General features: G+C 46.4%; 1 protein-coding gene across 3 annotated transcripts in view; it reads left to right on the top strand.

Annotated features, from left to right (window-relative positions):
- TFAP2E (transcription factor AP-2 epsilon) overlaps nucleotides 1-18,371 on the top strand; it is an 87,559-nt gene extending 69,188 nt beyond the window's left edge. For all 3 annotated transcript variants that reach the window (XM_077337571.1, XM_077337572.1, XM_077337570.1), the window contains 4 exons: nucleotides 5,802-6,030; nucleotides 7,875-7,993; nucleotides 14,904-15,045; nucleotides 16,861-18,371. In XM_077337571.1, the coding sequence (XP_077193686.1) occupies nucleotides 5,802-6,030; nucleotides 7,875-7,993; nucleotides 14,904-15,045; nucleotides 16,861-17,149 (779 nt within the window). In that variant the 3' untranslated portion in view covers nucleotides 17,150-18,371. The remainder of the gene's footprint in view (nucleotides 1-5,801; nucleotides 6,031-7,874; nucleotides 7,994-14,903; nucleotides 15,046-16,860) is intronic.
- The last annotated feature ends 1,993 nt before the right edge of the window (nucleotides 18,372-20,364 follow it).

The following is a 20,364-nucleotide window of genomic DNA, read 5'->3' as shown; positions in this document are numbered from 1 at the left end:
ATTCTTGTGCCTTTAACACCTGTGCAACAGGTAGAAATTCAGCTGGCCAAACAATGCTCCCTATGGCGCCTTTTACAGGAAAATGACTGAAATTGCTGAACTTTTGTCTGTCCTCACGGTCAAAGACTTTGCCTTGCAGCATTCTTTTTAGGATTGCCAACTTTGAAATGGGTGGGAGGTTTGTGGGTGGAACCTGTGTTGCCACAAGCCAGATTGACTGGTGGCCTGCTTCTACAAGGCAGCCTCCTGTGTGTTTCATATGTTTCATAATTCTCATTCCCTATATCTGATGAAAACCCAGGCCTGCAGGGGCCTAATATGGATAGGGAGGCAGGAAATGATGCTTTAACACCCTGGCTGTGCCTGGGGCTACGGATATATCCTATTGGACATGGCTGGGGTTGGTGGGTGGAAGGAACAGCAGTATCTTTCAAGCCAGGCATTGAGACCCCAAGATTCCAGCCCTTTGTCCTTTGACTCTTTTTCTCCAGAGACTATGAGAAGTGGGCTAAAACCTCAGGTAAGACTTTGAGACCCGGCAATGCTAAAACCGCTGTGCTTAATATCGGTGGGTATTTCTCTTGTCAGGGATTGAGGGAAGGGAAGTTGATTTGGGAGAACCTGGATGAAGTGTTTGCAAACCCTCTTGCAAGTTACTCTATGGTAAAGTGTTGACCTACATGTCCCCTTCACTTTGAAGCTATGGGGCCCCAGGCCACAAAACACAACAAACTCCTGGTTGGCAAAGGGAGGGACATTTTCTAGGATATGGTTGCTGGTGATGAATTGGGCGGGAACCAGAAAGGTCATACTAAGGTTGTCAACCTACAGGTGGTTGCTGCAGCTCTGGTCTCCACTGATCTCCACACTAGAAAAGTCAGTTCCCTTGGAGAAAATGGCTGATTGGGAGGGTGAACTTTATGGCACGATATCCCCACTCATATCTCTTCCCTCCCCAAATCTTTGTTTCTCCGGGCCCCATTTCCCTCCAGTCTGCAGAAACTTCTGAACCCAGAGCTGGCAACCCTAAAGCATCTGGATCTTGTGAGGAGAAACCCATCTAGCTTCTAGCCCAAAAATAGCTAACAAAGAACAGTGCAAACTCCCCCCAGATATTTTAAACTTCATTGTCCCCAAATCACATTGCTGTTTCTGAATTGCCGGAACAATTAAATTACCGTTCTGATGCTAGCAGAAAATTCCAGTGTGAAATCATGAAAATTTCCCATTTTTTCCCATGGTGATCAAACAAGGACAGATTTGCAGCTATGTTAATAAAAGCAGCAGGATTCAATTTCCCCCCGCCTCATCCCTCTCTCCAGCCACTGCCCAGTCTATCTGTATTGTGGTTGATGAACTTTCACAGTTTGCAAACAGGTTGATGTTAACAGGGGTTGCTCAATAGAACTCTGACTGTACTTCCTAGTCTAAATAGTCTTGCGTTCATTATTAAACCAAAAATATTACCTGCCAGTTTAAAAAAATACTTAAAAATTACACAAGAGGACCGGGAAAGGTTTCCTTAAAAAAGGAATAAACAAAGCTTCATTCCCCACTGCAGTAAGCGGGTTCTTAATTTTAAAAATGCATTTAATGTGATGTATTTTTTAGCTTTTATGGGTAATTTTTATTGGGGATTTTATGTATTTTGTAACCTGCCACGAGCCTTTCGGGAATGGTGGGCTAGAAATTTAATAAATAATTATAATAATAAAATAATAATAATAGGACAAATGTTAGTAGGTTGCCAGTTTGGTTTGGGAAAAACCTGGAGACTTTGGGGGTGGAGCCGGGAGAAGATGGGGGAGGAACCTCAGTGGAGTACAATGCCATAGAATCCACCCTCCAAAGTAGTCATTTTCTTCAGTGATCTCTTTAGTCAAGAGATGAGTTATAATTCCAGGGGATCCCCAGGACCCACCTGGGGACTGGCCCCCCTAACTCCTACTGCTTTCCTCTCAAGATGGAAACAATTTTCTAAACATGCATAAAATTTGCATTTAGAGGGAGAATAATTTTTAAATGATTTTTTTTAAAAACCAGAGTAAAAAACAGGAGAGTTACACATTTACCATTATGACATTTTTCCTTTGTCTTGGATCGCAAATGACGTTTCCTGTATTGGATCGCAAGTTCAAATGTAAACAGCCCTGAGCTGCAAGGGCGGTCAGTATATAAATATAATAAAATAAAATGCGTTCCTTGGAAAGCTTAAAAATGTCAATTCAGATGTGCGGGGAGGAACGTGCTGCGTTGAGGGTGCAGGCTCTTATACCCATTCTGAGGACCTAAAGAATCATGGGCTAATTTACAAGATTTCTGTGAGCTTCTTTCCGAGCACCCACAGATGCTGCTTACAATTAGTGAGCTGTTTGCCATTCACCATGAGGCAGGTTTGCCCACTGTGCTATGAAAACTGTCACTGGAAGACATTTCCCCTATTTGTCCCTGTGCTCCTACTTGTTGGGTCGTGAAAATCTGCAGAAGGCTGTGGCCTTCTCTGCCTTTGATGAAGGAGCTGACCATCAAATGTGTGAATGGACTCCGCTGAAGAGCATTCTGTTGCTGGAGATAGAAAAGTTTTATCTTTTTGGTATATCCTCTCAGTAAAATTATTCACAAACCGCAAAGGCTGGCAGGGGCTCATGGGAATTGTAGTCCATGAACATCTGGAGGACCACAGGTTGGCTACTCCTGCACTATATGGTGGCTGCCAGTTAACAGCACTAGTCAGGAACCTGCTGCTCGTTCACCACTCCACACAAATTTCTGGGTTACCTAAGTTGTTTTTGCAACAGCTGATTGGTTGGCTGGGTGCCATATAGCCTCCGAAATCACTTTCCTGTCTGCTCTAAGCTGTCAGTACAGATTGCAAACTGAAGGAAGACCAAGTTCTGAAAGGATTATCCTTTATCTCCCTCACCCCCCATGTCATAGAAATGTGATGTGGAAAAGCAAACAGATTGTTTATTTATTTAGATTTTTATACCGCCCTTCCATACAGCTCTGGGCGATTTACATATAACATAATGGGGTAACTACATAAAACACTGCAACAACTATAGCAAGTATAACAGTCATAACATAACATGTCAACAAGAACAATATTTAAACAGGTCTGGATTAGGGACTGGCAGAAACAGGAATCATGAGGGACCCGAAACTAGAATCTCAGGGATGGCATGGAACCTGGGAATGCAGACCTGGGAGTTGGACACACAAAACCCATTACTGGCTGGCAGTCCTAAGCCTCTAGGGTTGCCTGGGTCTCTGCTTGGTGTTGGTTCTGATGAGCAAGTGTTCCCCAAGGGGTCATGAGGGAATTTTTCTCCTGTCCTGCTAACCTGAGAAATGCCTGAGCTCAGGGGTGGGGCAAACTGCGGCCCTCCAGATGTCCATGGACTACAATTCCCACGAGCCCCTGCCAGCATTTGCCCACCCCCTGGCAGGGGCTCATGGGAATTGTAGTCCATGGACACCTGAAGGGCCACAGTTTGCCTACCCCTGCCTTAGCTGGATGAACCAGGAGAATGAACATGGGGTCATTTTTGTCCTTTCAATGTCACATATTCAAAAGTGTTGCAAAAGCACCCCCTAGACATCATTGCAGTTCTCTGTGCCACAATCCTATGAAAGTGGGCCAGTGATATTGTTCTCTGTATTGCGAGAGGGTGTGTGTGTGTGTGTGTGAGTGAGAGAGAGAGAGAGAGAGCACTCATGCAACCTGCAGAAGGCTGCCTTTTGAGGTCGTAGTTGAGACAAGAAGCACAATGCTGCCAGCTCAAGTCCCAGCTACTACACTGCCCCCTGCTTTTTTGCAGAGCTAACCCCCCCTCTCCCCGCCCCATTTGGCACCCTCATTACATGAGATCCACTAGGGAATTGTATCTAATGGCTTTGCTTGGACCTTTGCATTTGGAAGGGGAACTTGTGGCAGGGAGCTCAGGACTTGTCCTGCCCTCCGTACCCTTTGGCGGGATCTCCTGCCGAGAGAACTCCCTGTGCCTCGGCAGATTTCCATTCATCTCTTTCAGCCCCGAAAGCGGTCTCTTTTTTATATAACATGTGCTGGCTTTTTATAGTGCTGCTAACAAGTTCGGAGAGCCCTGGGTTCACAATGTCCTGATTGTCAGGGCCCTCTTAATGGGTTCCCTCTGCTCAGCCCTTTCTGACTGCCTGGCGTGGCTTTGCTCTTTCAATTTGGGCCTGCAAGTTTCCCTTTGCATGTATTTTTTAAAAAGCACAGGTTTGTTGATCTAGCCTTTAAGCGGCAGAGACTGTCGGGACTCACTTATGAAGCAGTCGCTAGTGGGCAAACCGCAAAGAATGTCGAGGCTTAACTGATTTGGAGCATGCGAGGGCAACCTTTGAAAACCTGCATTGAAGGGGGATGTGTGTTCCCAAAGAGACCTCAGTGTAAAGCATTCCCACTGGAGATAACTATTAAATTCTATCGAAAATGGCATTCGTCTTACAACCCCCTCCCCACAAACCTCTTAAAAAGTGTGAGGGGGGGGAGGGAGAGAAGAAAATGGGTTCGTTTCTTCCCAGGTATAATGCTGCAGATAAAAGAGCTAGGCAGAATAATCAATTCAGGTGTGTGTATCCATGTTGGTCTGAAGGAGAAGAACAAACTTTGAGTCCTGTGGTGCCTTAAAGACCAACCAAGTTTTGTTCAAGGAATACGCTTTTGTGTCCATGCAATACTACCTTAAAAAGTTGTTAGCCCTCTTGGCTACGTCACGAGGAGACAAAACTCACTGGAAAAGACAACACTGCTAGGAAAAGTTGGAGGCAGTAGGAAAAGAGGAAGAGCCAACAGGGACACAATAAAGGAAGCCACAGCCCTCCATTTGAAAGGCTGCTAGCAATAGATGTTTGGGAGGTCATTAACTCATAGGGTCACCATAATTCGGGAGTGACTTAATGGCTTGTGACACAACCCTCTTGGTGGTGATCACAGGCAGATTTTCTTCTTGAGATCAATTCAGACAGATAGGTTTCCTTGTTTCCGCACTGGGAACTTCGCTGACCCAGTTCCTGTGTGGGAGCACAAAACCTGGGCACATGAGGTACACCAGGCCAAATGCTCCCCTGTGCGGGAATAGGAATTGGTGGGGCAACCTGCTCCAAGTCAAACTCCAGCCTGCAGCCCAGCACAAAGACTCCAGTGCAGAAACGGTCCACTCTATGTAGGTGTTAGCACAAAACCGACTCTTAAATTGTTGTAGATCAGCATTGTACATGTATGTGTTTTATCACATCAGTGTGTGTGCCTGGGGAGTATATGGGAAGCTTGTCTGCTATTGAGGTACTACTAATGATACCTTTGATAACATAATAGGGATTGTGGCATTAACACTTCAGAAATTAACTCTGCCACATCTGCAAGAGCACTTTGGCACCTTAGAGCCATTGATGTTCAAGCTATGGGTCACAGTCCAACCTTGTATAGCTGTTATTCTTTTGTGGCTTCACCAAAGGACCTGTCGCTAGTGCAAAGGGAACAAGGGCTCCATGCTTTCTGTCTGTATGCATGCATGCTGAGACAAGCAGCCAGTCAGTAGGACAAGGTCAGTTAGGAAAATGGTGGAGAAGATCTCACTTTAGCACAGGCAGGGATCAGAGACTTTGACTCTTCTACGCCCTTTCACGTGGCTATGGTGTCCTATGACCTCTTGCCACGTACTTCCAGCTGAGTAAGTCACAGGCTGTTGCCTGTGGTTAAAAGGAAAGATCAAAAACTCTGCCTTAGAGAATACCCTCTTTGTTCTATTTCATGAATTTTGTTTCCTTTTTAGTGCCTATTCCCTCAAAAGCCAATGGCACCACCATCTCTGCCCTGACGATGAACAAGGACACCCTGATCGGAGGGGTGACCAATCCCAACGAGGTCTTCTGCTCTGTGCCAGGCCGCCTCTCCCTCCTCAGCTCCACCTCAAAGTACAAAGTGACTGTTGGTGAGGTCCAGAGGCGGCTGTCGCCCCCCGAGTGTCTCAATGCCTCCCTCCTGGGTGGAGTTCTCCGGAGGTGAGTAATTTCCCCCCTCCCATCTGAACTTTTACTTGGTGGTGATGGTAGAATGGGATGTAGTACTCGGTCCCCTCATCTTGGTGCGCCAATGGATGTTTTTGGAATTTTGAGAATGGGGATTGGGCACCATCACAAAAATGGCTGACATTGGGGCAGGGTCCAATCCAGCCTTTTTCTACCTTCGACTTTGGAGGAGCCCCAGAAATAATTTTTCAGACTTCAAGGAGCCCTGGAAGTGATGTCAGATGGCCACACCCCGTGACACGCCCCCAGAAGTGACATCAAAACCCACACCCTTAGCCCTCCTTTTGTTCCCTCCCCTCTACTACTACTATGGTGGCACTGAGAAGACAGCCCAGACTGCCCGCCCATACCATGACGCTTCAGAGCTCTCATGAGCAGGAGGTCTCCCTTCAGACCTCCTGCTGACTCCCAGGGGTCCATGGACCCTTGGTTGGGAAACCCTGGGCCGATTGCTAAATGGATGTAATGAAGTGCTGGGATAATGATACAAGCTTGGTGTAGTGGTTAGGAGTGTCAACTTCTAATCTGGCGAGCCAGGTTTGAATCTGCACTCCCCCACATGCAGCCAGCTGGGTGACCTTGGGCTTGCCACAGCACTGATAAAGCTGTTCTGACCAAGCAGTAATGTCAGGCTCTCTCAGCCTCACCTATCTCACAGGGTGTCTGTTGTGGGGAGAGGAAAGGAAAGGGGATTGTAAGCCACTTGGAGACCCGTGGTTGGGAAAAGTGCCATATAAGGACCAACTCCTCCTCCTACTTCTCCTCCTCCTCCTTCTTCCTCTTCCCCCAATAGATCAAGCTGTGACATTTCAACTTTTTCATTTCTAAAATATTGTTCTAAAGTATCCATGAGAAGTCCACCTTTTCCATTTCCAAAACATGGTTCTCAAGTGTCTGCAATGCATCCCCCCCCCTTTATTTTGCAGTACTGTTGTTTGTTTTTTTGGGCTGTTAATGTCTTTTACCCTGTCTCATTGAGCTTGCTTATTCAAGTCCTAAAGACAGCTGGTGCCTGGGAAATTTCCAGCATATCTCTATCATAGCCCATGTTTACAGCCTGCTGTCTAGTCTTCTCAACTGATAGGTGAGTTAGGTTGCCAGCTCTGGGTTTGGAAATGCCTGGAGACACTGGGAGTTGGGTGGGATCTGGGGCAGGGAAGGACCTCAGTGGAGTATAATGCTATGAAGTCCTCCCTGCAAAGCAGCCATTTTCTGCTCATCTCCATTAACTGGAGATGAGCTGTAATTGCAGGGGATCCCCAGGTTCTACCTTGGGACTAGCATCCCCAGGTTCTACCTTGGGACTAGGTGAGTCATGTTCTTGAGATGTTTGAGGTCATAAAAGGGAGTACCCCCAAATTGCCACATCATCTCCACATAGGAATGCCAGTCCACAGGTGAGACTTGGGGATCCACCAGAATTATAGATCATCTCCAGGTGATAGAGATCAGTTCCTCTGGAGAAAATTGCTGCTTTGGAAGGTAGACTCCATAGCATTTTATGCCACTGAGGTCTCTCCCTGCCCCAAATCCAGCCCACTCCCAGCCCTATCCCCAAAATCTTCAGATATTTTCCAACCCAGATCTGACAACCCTATCTCCAAAGGGTCTTATGAACCTGTTCACTGAACAACAAACCCGCACAACTGAACGCTTTACTATATTCTTGGCTTCCCTTTTAGCATGTGATGGCTCACCGTTTATGACTTTTGTCGTGGAAACACCCATTATGGAGAAGATGCCTTACTAAGTTCTCTTCTTTTTATTTCCGTTTCCATCCACTGAAGCGGCTCCATCTCCCTTCTTTCCTCTTTCAGGGCAAAATCGAAAAACGGAGGAAGATGTTTAAGGGAAAGATTGGAGAAGATTGGGTTAAACCTACCTGCTGGCAGACGCAAAGCAGCAAACGTGACCTTGTTAACGTCCCTGGTAGAAGGTACGTCTTCTTCTGACCACCATCACCGAGGATCCCTCAGAGGGAGAGGGAATATTTAGCCCTTAAAGCTCTTCACTGTCTGGCTAGAAACAAAGAGTGTTGTGTCTCTTCTTACATGTAAAGGCACAAACAGCTGCGAGGAAGATCATGGTGGCCTGTTCATTAAACATGCCGCTCCAATTCACATTAGAGCCAGGCAGGAAGATGAGAAGAGATTTAACCCTTCAGCCTCTGCTGTCTTTCGCTAACTGAAACCAATGCCCTTGTGTTTTTCTTATAAGTTACAGGAGATGGGGGAGAAGACCCTTCTTCCTGCTAAATCATTGCTAACTACTCAGCAAGACTCATTTGGGTTAGGTGGGCTGGAAAGAAAAGGCTGGCAGGTTAAATCCCTTCTCCTTACTCTGTGTGGCCCGGATCCGTATTTTGCTTTTACAGATGGGCAATGATCTTTGGCAAATTTGTTTTGGCCCTCAGTGCTGTGTGTCTATAGATGGGAGAGGTTGATTTCCCTTTTTCTTTTTGTAACTGAGCTTTTTAAAAACAAAAACAAAACAGGATCCGGTGTTAGGTGATGTGAAAGACCTCTGGAGAGCTACTGCAGTCAGAATAGACAAGACGGCCCTTGACAAACTTGATATGAGACTAGAAGGGGTGGTGGCTTAGAGGCAGAGCACCTGATTAGCATATACAATATCCCGGGATAAGTCTTAGGAACATTTCCAGTTAAAAGGACCAGGAAGTAAGTGATGTGAAAGACGTCAGCCAAAGATTCTGCAGAACTGCTGCCAGTGAGAGCAGCTAAGAACCACTTTGCTAGATCAGTTGTCTGAGTCAATATAAATTGGCTTCTTATGGGGAGGGGCTGGAACTCAGAAGAGAGTCTGCTTCGCTTTCAGAGGGGTCCCGGGCTCCGTCCCCAGCATTTCAAGTTAAAAGGGTCCAATAGTAATTGGCGGGATCCTGGAGAGTTGCTGCCAGTCTGAGTAGACAGTATGAAACTTATTAGACTAATGAGTCTGACTCAGGATATGGCAGCTTTGTATACTTAAGGTCTCCAGTTCAAGTTCCCTAACATCTACATTTAAAAGGGTCAGGTGGGAGGTAGAAGAAGAAGAAGAAGAGTTGGGTTGTATACCCCACTTATCACTTCATTGCAGAGACTGAGAGAGCTCTGACAGGATTGCTCTGTAAGAACAGTTCTATCAGGACTGTAAATAGACTAATTAGGTACAAGTTAGGAGGTGACCTTGGCCTGAGCCTCTGGGTAGCTACTGCCAGAGAGACTCTCTGTAAAAGATAGCTTTGTGTCTATGACCTTGGATGACTCTTGGGGCTGATGGGGACTTGATCACAGCATGATGGGTGCAAGCTTGAAGGCCTTTATTTCCTGGAACCCCCCAAAGACCTGGGCCGTGAATGCTTTGACCTAGAAGCTTGAAGTAGGGTGTGTGCCTCCCAGAGTGAGTGGGACTCCCTTGGCTGGACTGCCCAGTTTTCACACTCCTTAGAAGTAAAGGAGGGCAGCAGTGAAGAGGGACCAGGGCGAAGAAGAAGAGCATTTTTTTTGTACCTTGCTTTTTACTACCCAAAGGAGTCTTAAATCGTTTTACATTCATCTACTCTTCCCTCTTCCCACAACAGACACCCTGTGAGGTAGGTGAGAGAATTCTGAGAGAACTGTGCCTGGCCCAAGGTCACCCAGTTGGCTGCATGCAGAGAAGAGAGGGATCAAATTCGGCTCCAGATTAGAGGCAGCTGCTCTTAACCACTACACCATGCTGGCTCTGAAGCTTAAATGCCCTTCAATGTTTACTGCTCTATCTGCCACCCCTGTGGACAAGCGATCCCTTTATTGTGAGTTGGAGGCAAAATGTACATTACCAAAGGTGTATTTTCTGCATTCCACTACAGTCATGTGCCTTTGCGCTCACTTTGCTTTGGCTTCATGACACATGACAGCGAGTCTCAGCTACACAACAAACTCTGAAGGTAAAATCGAGAAGAAACTGATCCAATTGGCGTTCCAGAAATAATTTTAAAAAATTGATCTGATCAAAAAAAGAGCAATCAGTCTGTTTAATGTTCCAAACAGTCTTAGGTCTGTAATTCAAAATGTCTTAATCCGAATTCCTGTTCAGGATCCTCGCCGCAGGGAAGAGCCTATGGCCAGAGTATACGCAAAGATTATTGATGAAGACATTTTGAAATATAGAAGAATATAAGAGGTTACGTTCCATAGAAATATTCAGAGGGACAATCCACTGAGGAGAAGCATTTGGCTTTGAAAACAGGGAGATTATCTAGATCCCATTCTGGCTTGACCTATGGAACAATAAACAGACTTTGATACACTTTGATCAGAATGAAAAACGTCTTTATTATCCCTGTAACACCAATTAGGTCAGTTTCTTCTTGTTTTGGACTTTGTGTCCCGACCTGCCCTCACTTCTTAAACTCCGAAGGTAAAACCACATGATGGCGTTGCTTTCTTCCCTTGCTTGGAAGTTTTTGCTAACAAAAGCAGGGGGGAAATTGCCCCTGGCAACACTGGAAAGCAAGAACATCACATAAAAAATGCTGTGTACGGCAGGAGTAGTCAACCTGTGGTCCTCCAGATGTTCATGGACTACAATTCCCATGAGCCCCTGCCAGCATTTGTAGTCCATGAACATCTGGAGGACCACAGGTTGACTACCCCTGGTGTACGGCATACCCTGTGGGATACTGCCTACAGTTCCGGTTGCTGCAAGTCAAAAATGACATTGCAGAGGAGCAGCAGAGGGCCACTGAGATGACTGAGGGGTTGGGGCCCCTTTCCTATGAAGAAAGACTGAAGAGTCTTGGTATTTTCAGTGTAGAAAACAGGAGACTCTGGTAGGACATGACATAAGTTTATAAAATTATGCCGGGGGTGGAGACAGGAGATAGAATCCCTCTCCTTCATAATACTAGAACTTGGAAGCACCCAGTGAAGTTGATGGGCAAAGCGGTGAGCCTGACAGAAGAAAGTGCTTCTTCATTCAACGAATAATGGATGTAGTGAGGGCCATAAGTATGGATGGTTTTAAAAGGGGCAGATTCATGGAGGAGAGGCCCATCTATTCGTCAAGATGGAGCTCTTTCGCCAGCATATGGTTGAGGCCAGAGCAGTTCCCGGCGCTGTCAGCTGTGGATCTCTAGCTGAAATCAACCAAGTCCCTCCTTCCCAGATAGAGAGTAATACATCCTTGCTGAACGGGGGGAGGGGAATGGGTTACATATTTATTATCCGCCATCTTGATATTGTGTTTTGATGGGTTTTGATGGGATTTTATTGTATTCACGGATTTTTGTAAACTGCCGCGAGACATTTGAGAGCAGTGGTATATAAATATAAATAAATTAATTAAATAAAGGAGAACCTCCGTATCCAAAGGTAGCAAACCTCTAAATACCAGCAGTAGGATGCAACAGGGGAAGGCCTCAGCCTCTATAGCAGCCTTTCTCAATTTCTTTTTACTGTCGAGAAACCCCTGAAACATTCTTCAAGCTTTGAGGAACCCCAGAAGTGGTGCGATTGTGCAGAATATGGCTGGGAAGCACAGCTGTGTACATGCCCACCTGGGGCCCCTCCCCTTCCCACCCCCTCCAGGCCCGTCATTGGCCATTTTGAAGGGGAGTAGGAGGTAAATGTTTAGCAAATTTAAAAAATATATTTAAAATTAATGAACTCCCATCCATTTGGGAAACCTTTCGCGGGCCTTCAAGAAGCCCCAGGGTTTTACGAAACCCTGGTTGAGAAAGCCTGCCTGCCATTTGTTGGCCCTCCAGGACAACTGGTTGGCTGCTGTGTGAAACAGGACGCTGGATTAGATGGACCACTGATCTGACGCAGGAAGGCTCCTTGCGTGTTAACAAGATGAGCACAAGGCCACGGGGATGTGTGTGGGTGAAACTTTCCACCGGCAAGACTTAAGCCTCTGTGCTGACCTTGTCATTGGCCTGGCAAAAGATCCTGGAAGCCAAGCCCACATGTTATTAACTTGGGAGGGAGGGGAACACCAGTTAATTATTTGACATCCGAATCAACCCAGAGAGGATTTCCACCCATTGCTCACTTCTGCCCTAATGCAAATGAAGGCGGTTTTCAGTCGGTGTCCTTGACCTGAGACGCCTGCATTGTAGATGGGAGCCCTCCAATGCGTGATGCTGGAAATCTATTGTGGTGGAAAAGCAGCTGCCTGAGAGGGAAAGAGGAGCACCGTCTCCTTTGTTGGCAGCAAATGAAACGAGCAGGTTTGCAAGGCAGCGGTTGTTCCCGAAGGCACTTGGGCCAGGCTCCTGTGAATGGATGATTTCCATGAGAAGAAAAGGAAAGGAGGACTGGGGAAAACACTCGCCCATACTTTTGACTTTGTCCAGACAGCTGGGACCTGTCACGAGTTACTGTTGGGAGAGGGGGGGGGGCGGGGTAGGGCCGTCAAAGTTAATTACAAGCCCTCGTGGGTTGAAGTCCCTTAGTCTGAGTCAAGACTTTCTTGTCCACATACCTGTTTTCATGACAGTGGATCATGATAACCGGACTGCCCCTGAGCAAGTGCAGAGTGCATTCCGTCAAGCGCTGTACCTCTTGGATTCCGCAATCCAGGCTGGCTCGAGGTCTGACACTCCTCTTTTTAACAAATGAATCTACAGGCCCAGCTTTTACTCAGCCTCTGGATAGGGATATCAGTCCCTGGGGAGACCCTGGTTTTACAACCTTCCTCCAGGTGATGGAGGTCAATTCCCCTGGAGAAAATGGCTGCTTTGGAGGGTGGACTCCTTAGCATTATACTCCACTGAGGTCCCACCCATGCCCGGCTCCACCCCCAAAGTCTCTGGGTATTTCCCAGCCCAGAGCTCGCAACCCTACCTGTGGGGCAGTTGAGTCTAGGCTCCTTTCTTTCCTGTCTATGCGTCTCAAGGATTCCCCCCCCCTCCCTGATGTAAAGGGCACCAGATATGCCTCGTCTGTGTTCATTTAAAGGGTTCATGTGCGTCCATTTCACAAAGTTTGAGAGTCACTGTCCTAGATGATTTCCGCATTGCTGAAATACCTGCCAGTGTAATCTCTCCCAGAAGAGGCTGCCCATTATGTCTCTGCAAGAATCAGTTTGGACTGGCCTCTTTCGAGTTGGCAGATGTTCCTGCTGCATCCTTAGATCGTAAGTCACACTCCCCAGGTCAACATGCAGAAGAATTACGTGTGTCCAGAAGCTTCCTGTTGTGTCTCTGCATGAATTGTGTGTCCATGTGTGTGTCCTAGCTACTCACTTTCTAATGAGGACTCATGTCCAGAACTGATTGATATAAAACTCTAGGTTGGGCCTCACAGAGTAATTCTCATTCTTGGGCTCAACAATCCTTTAAACGGGGCGCAATACTAAGGTTGTAAAGGGAGGGAAGGGAGATGCTGTTGCTCTGGCAGAGGACACGTGAAAGCCACACTAGGTTTCCTTTTTTGAAGGGAGCTTAGAGAAGCCCAGGCAGATCAGTGCTCTGTGCCTTGTTTTGAGCACAGGGTAGGAGGGCGCCTGTGTGATCCCTTTTTCCAAAGGACCCAGGGAGGATTAAGACAAAGATCTGTTCCTGTCTGTGTTGTCTCTGCTCAAAGTTCGGAGGCCTCCTCGGGGCAAGAGCACCAAGGCTGGGCATCCATCATTTCCGGGGAAGGCCCTCTCATCGGTGAAATTGATCCATCTTCAGGCATCCCTGCGGAAGTAATCAGAGCTGATGGCCATTGATCACGGCCGGCCCCTGAAACCCTGCTCAGACAGACAGAGAGCTAATTCATTTCAAGCCCCCCTGCTGCTGGCCGGATGGGGCCATCCATCCACAGTGTATTAACCTAGTTGCCAATGTCGCTTCTTGCCCTCCTTCCGTTGGTCTTTGGTACTTCTGAAAAGAGTGGTATTGGGGGCCGGAGGTTTTTGTCTGCCTTGGCTATTAAAAGGCTGCGGGTTTTTAAAAAGGAGGATCTGCCAAATGCTGCCCTCTAAGTAGAGGCTTTCCCCATCCTTAGTATGGCGCATTTCTGCATTAATAAGCCAAGGGGATGGGAAGGTACCCGTCACCAAGGGCTCAACACACACCAGCCTCTCATGACCACAATTTTCTCTGCTGTGCCACTGGACAGCTTTCTTCCCGGCATAACAATCAAATGAAACTGGTAACTGAAATGATGTTGTAAGAGTGTGTTGAAACCATCTACTGGTTCCTCTGAATCCCCAGCTTTTCTTTTCAAGAGATGCAAGTATCTAGCCCTTTGCATTGCAAAGATATACCTTTTCCTGACACCTCTGTAGTGGAAAAGTCTTTTTTAAAAGTCTTTAAAAAAGAGAAAGGCGTTAGTAGATCATAACCATAGATCAGGCTTTCTCAGCCAGGGTTTTGTGAAACCCTGGAAGGGATTCTTGAATGGGTGGGAAGGCCAGTGATGGGCCTGGAGAGGATGGGAAGAGGGGCCCAGATGAGCATGTACACAGCTATCCTTCCCAACAATATTCTGTACAATTGCGCCACTTCTGGGGTTTCTCAAAGCCTAAAGAATGTTTCAGGGGTTTCTCTACGGTAAAAAAGTGGAGAAAGGCTGCCATAGATTGTTACCATATCCTAGAGATGTTTGCTTTACTAAGTGGTGATTTAACATCTGTTTTCTTCAGTATCTCCCCTAAGCACCCGATTTGGGGATTTGATAATATGCAGATTTTTTTAAACAGATGAAAGACAGGTGACTGCTGATTAACCAAATCCTATTTCTTAATGTCATTTGGAGACCAGAGGCCACACGCCCACCAATTACATGCACCATCAAACTATCTAGGATTATAGCAGAACAGGGATTTCCTTCCTCATGAGTTTCCCTCCTCCCCCCTCCCCATTTCTACAGGAGAAGCTGTTCATCTCGCCCGGGATTTCGGATATGTGTGTGAAACAGAATTCCCAGCCAAGGCAGCAGCAGAGTACCTCTGCCGCCAGCACTCAGATCCCGGTGAACTCCACGCCCGGAAGAACATGCTGTTAGCAACCAAGTAAGCTTGGGGAGGGGTCCACAATGCAATCCTTGCCCTTTTGCTAAAAAAAAAGGGGGGGGGGAATCCCTGTCTAAGAACGGTGGAAATGACATGTTGCCCTGTCTGGTGAATTTTCAGAAAGTCACATTTAATATTTTTGTGCGTGCAGATTGTCAGTTGCCTTGCTGATGAATTTTAAGGTTATTGTGCTAAGGATCCAAAGTTTTACACCTAAGGAACTCCACAACAGAGGGCATGGTAGGGAGGGGGAGGGGAGAAGACAACTGAGGAGAATTTTGGCGCAACATTTGTTTCCAGTCTTATATATAAAAAATAACACAATAAAATCAGAGTCCAGTGGCTCCTTTAAGACCAACAAAGATTTATTCAAGGCGTGAGCTTTCAAGTGCAAGCACTCTTCCTCAGACTAAGAACTCCCTACATGACAGTGGGAATATAAAGCAAAAATTAATTATGTTAAATTAGTAAATTAGTAAACTGCTACTGGACTCTGATTTTATTATGCTACTTCAGAACAACACGGCTACCCATTTGAATAAAAAATGACAGTTTCCTGTGCTTAAACCTTATACTGCTGTCCTGTTCATGGAAGAATGGAGTGCCCCCTTCTCCTCTAGTGGAAGGTCAGCAAGGGGCTTGGGAGAGTGCCTCTCCTTTTGTTTTAATGCTACCCTGTGATTTGGAGACATCTTGCAGCTTTCCAGTAGGACTTTTGAGTAAACGTTCACAGTGGCCTGTACATATCTGCAAGCAAAATTCCCAAGTACCGCTCCCATTCCACTGACAGGAAAACGAAAAGGCCCTGAGAACAGAGAAACTGGTTATTCTTGGCAAAGCTGAATAAATTGGTTATTTTTTAAAAAAAGTTTGATCAATCTGTAACTTCCAGTGAATTGGGGGAAAAAGGGGCTCTTAGTTTCTGTCTCAGTCCATGTCAAATGTTGGTGGATATCTACAAAACCCTAAATGATCTGGGACCAGGATATAGAAAAGACCCCCCCACACACACACACACACACATACATACAAACTGGCCTGATAGCAAAGATCTGCTGCAGAGGTGTGTGCCTTACTCGTTGAGGAGAGGTGGGTGAGCACTGAAGACAAGGCCTTCTCCATGGTGGCACCTGTGGAAATCTTTACCACATCAGGTTGCCTGTCACATAGTGAGTTCTAGGGACTAAACAAAACATCGCTTTTCATCTAGGCCTTTTTGTGTGCTGCCTTTTAATGCCGGTCTGGGGCTGCTCCTTTGTGTGATTTTCTTGTTGGTTTGTTTGAAGAAAGATCTGGGAGACCCAGGTGTGAATGGCCATTCTGCCGAGAAAACTTCCTGGGGGGCCTTGGGCCAGGCACTGTCTCAACCTAACCCACCTCACAGGAGCGTTGTTATTAGGATAACATGGAGAAGGGGTAAACAGCAATGTAAAAATTGCTTTAGGTCCCCATTGAGGAGCTGTAGATATCTTCTATCTAGTAAATAAATACCGCTTTTAAATGCACATTATCATCCTCTACCTCCCTGTGGATTTGATCCCGAATTTCCTTTGTGAAAGGTCTTTAAAAGTGTTTTAAGAATTTTGAACAGATAGGGGTAATGGTTTTAACTGTGGTTTGGCTATTTACTGCAATTTTACACTGTCCAAATGGATCATTGAGTTAAAATAATTATGCAGCTTTTCCCCAGCAACTGAGCAAAATATAATGAATAACCATCTATAATGCCACCAAGTATGCAGGGTTAAAAATGCAGAAATAAATGGTATCTTTTCTTTCTGGATGTCACCTCTCTCCTCCCCCCTCTTGTTCCAGGCAAATCTGCAAAGAATTTGCTGATTTGATGGCTCAAGATCGCTCCCCACTTGGAAACAGCCGCCCGTCGCTCATCTTGGATCCCGGAGTTCAGAGTTGTTTGACCCACTTCAGCTTAATAACTCACGGTTTTGGGGGGCCAGCCATCTGTGCGGCTCTGACGGCGTTCCAGAACTACTTGGTAGAGTCGCTCAAAGGGCTGGATAAAATGTTCATGAACAGCACAGGGAATGGCCACTCAGTCGGTGACTCCAAAACCTCAGAAAAAGAAGTGAAACATCGGAAATAACCTCCAGAGTTTCTCAGCCAGCCCCTGTAAGAGTTGTTCCGTTCCCTGGATCATTAAATAGGAGGCCTAGTCTTATCAATGTGTGGAGGGAAAGAAGCCAATTAAGAACCCCCTCCCTCCTCACATGTTTCCTCAGACTATGACACATGCCTCTTGGAAATCAAGTAAACAGAAAGTGAAGACAGATGAAAAACATCTAAGGGGACTTCACTGTGACGGATGCCAGTCCAGATGCATCGATAAGTTTCTATCGACGTTTTTGTTTTGCGGTAGTGGATATCGGAAGCCAGCTCATGTGTGCAATTACTTTCCCCCCACATTTTTCTTTTCAAAAACCACAATCATAAAACTATTGAGGTGTTTCTAACGGCCTGGCCAAACCACCCCGAGGCAAACAGGTCCTGGTGGAATCAAGAGCTACTGAGAGTCAATGGATTTTGAGTTGTCTCATGGGACAGATCTGGAGGAGTCACGGAGAGAGAGCGAATGCTCACCGAAGTCCACTTTGGTTGTATCCTCTGGCCAAGGAAAAACTAACTTAACCAGCAGCGCTCCTCTTGAGCAGTCTTGGGACTTTGTTTACAGATTCTAACCCATTGGCAGTCACTGTGGCTTTTCTCTTGGTTTCATGTCAGAGGGAGCATTACCTATGTTTTGGTCGTGTTTCCTGCAAGGGGGCTCAAATCCTTGTGCCTCCGCTGTGCTCCAGTTCCATTTGGCTGGCCAGGGGTCCAGGAGATGTGATACTTTACAACTCACTGCCTCTCCTCCCGTTTTTTTCAAAACGTTACCAATAATATTAAATGACAAATAATAATAAATTAATACATGATTAAAGCACAAGGAGCAGAACTTGAAGGAGGCCAAACCCAAACTGTTTTGAAATCTGTATATATTTATTTATGTGTAATTAAATCAAAAAAAAGTTTTAAAAAGTCCATTGATCATTATTTATATTCAATTAAGTTGGAAATTCTCACCTTTCACCCCACCCCTCCAAAGATAAGCCGGTCCTCGGAACTTTCTGGAATGAAGTTTTGAATAGCATGGACAATAGCCTGTGATGCTAAGAACTAGAGAAATTTAGCCCAAGTTTGGGGTTTGTTTTTCCTCTTTTGTACGTGCTGTTGTTTCATTTTAAAAACTACAATAGATGTACAGTGCCACGACCACACAAATGTCAGTCATGATCTTAATAAAACCTCTTTTTATTTGCAAACAACCTTCCCCCCCATCCCTGTCTCTGTGATACTGAGAATGGAATACTCCCAATTTTGTGAGGTTTGACACAGGCAAAAAAAAAAAAGAAATCACAACATACAGGAAACTTGGGAGGGAAAGTAAAAGCAGTTCTTTTTGAGGGTGCACTTGTGTAGTGTTCACTTGAACAGGAACTGTGATTCAGCCTATATCAATGACCTCCGACAGGGAGCCCGTTGCTGTGTTTCTTGTGATCTTCCTCCTTCCTCGCCAAGGCAAAGAGGCTATCCCAGGTGTTCGCCACGTCACTGGAAGATCAGGTGCTTCCCAAGAGCCCAGGAGGCCTCACCTTTGTGTTGGGAGGGAATAGTGTTGCCCAGTCCCTTATGGCTACCGGTGAGGGGTGGGGGAGTAGGGCTGCCAGATCCAGGTTGGGGATCACTGGGAAATTTGGGGATGGAGCCTGGGGAAGACAGGTGCCTCAGTGAAGATCAGTGCCAGAGTCCACCTTCCAAAATGGCCATTTGCTTCACTGTGGTCTGGAGGTGAGCTGTATTCCAGGGGATCCCCAGGTCCCACCTGGGGACTGACATCCCTAGTAGGGAATGACCATTCAGAGACAGTTCTTCCATCATAGGAGCATACTATACCTGGAAACTCCCCCAAATTCTGTGATTGACGCCAGCAGGGTTGGTTCTTTGTTTTGGGGGACCCTGTGAACACTGTATCCAGAGGTCCTAATCTGCTCACTACCAGCCCCCCTACTCCTAATCCTTTCCATCTTCCACCTGAATGGGTATCCTTCTCCTTCTTGCCTGCCCTCCCACTGCACATTGGCAGTTGCCTGTACCACCTGTACACCCTTTCCTTGTCAGCATTGTCTAATGTGCACAGCATTGGAGTCCCACCGCAGTGAGCAGTCGGAGGCATAGCTGACAAACCGGTGGGGAAAGGCATGCATACAAGTGGCAGGAAATGTGAGTGAGTGTCAGTGACAGTGACCCCACCCCCCACTCACACACACCAAAATCCCTGGGGACTGGCAAATGCTCCACTCCAGGGTATGCTGATGCCAGCCCTGGACCCTAATCCTCTCTGGTAGCCGTTTGGTGGTTGACCTCAGCTAAATTCTCAAAATTCCCCTCCCCCCTCAAAAAAGGCCACGAGTTCAACAAGGATGAGGAGCCCTGGCCAACATCTATTAGACATTGGGCCAACCTACATTTTCTACTGGGGAGTCCATGACTGGATTGTTTCATGTGTCTTGTAGCTTCAATGCATGGCTTGGGGTGGGGCACTGGATTTAATGAGAGATCAGTGCTAAAGCCGGGTGCTTAGCTCTCCCCTCCAATTCCATGCCATCTCCCAGACAAATATTAACCACTCCTCCTGCCATATGATCGAGTAGGGAATTAAAAATCACCAGGCATGCTTAGTATACTTGGCTTTTTTTCCTACCAGGGTGACATTTTCTGTTGCCTCATCCAACCCCAAAGTGGATGTCCCTGTAACAGCTTATCCCAATCTAAGAACCCACCCCTCCACTATAGTGAAATCTGGCCCTCAAAAATCTCTGAAACCATGCCCCTGATGTCTACAAATAAGTAAATAAATCACCTCATCTCTTCCTCAGCCATTTTGGTGGTGCACACAGGAAAGGGCTAACCAGAAAATAAAGAGATGTTAAGAACAGGTGACTTTACACTTGGAAGACTGATGAAAATGCCTGAGGAATAGGGTTGCCAAAACAAATTTTGGGAACTACTGGAGATTATAGGGGGCTAATGCCTGAGGAGGGAAGGGAGACGAGCAGAGATGTGATGCCACTCTATAATTTCCATTTCTCCTAAACTCTATGGTTTACCACCGAAGCAACTATAGAGTTTACCATAGCATCAACCCTCCCAATATGCCATTTCTCTGTAGTCTGGGGATTAGTTTCATTCCAGGGTAACTCTGGGCCCCACCCTGAGGTTGGTAGCATAGCTTAGGAACAGCATTAAGGAAGAGGCTCT

This window comes from Paroedura picta, chromosome 5 (assembly GCF_049243985.1).
Source record: "Paroedura picta isolate Pp20150507F chromosome 5, Ppicta_v3.0, whole genome shotgun sequence".
Classification (NCBI taxonomy): Eukaryota; Metazoa; Chordata; class Lepidosauria; order Squamata; family Gekkonidae; genus Paroedura; species Paroedura picta.
Note: the sequence above shows the minus strand (reverse complement) of the source record. Positions and strands in the feature narration are given on the sequence as shown.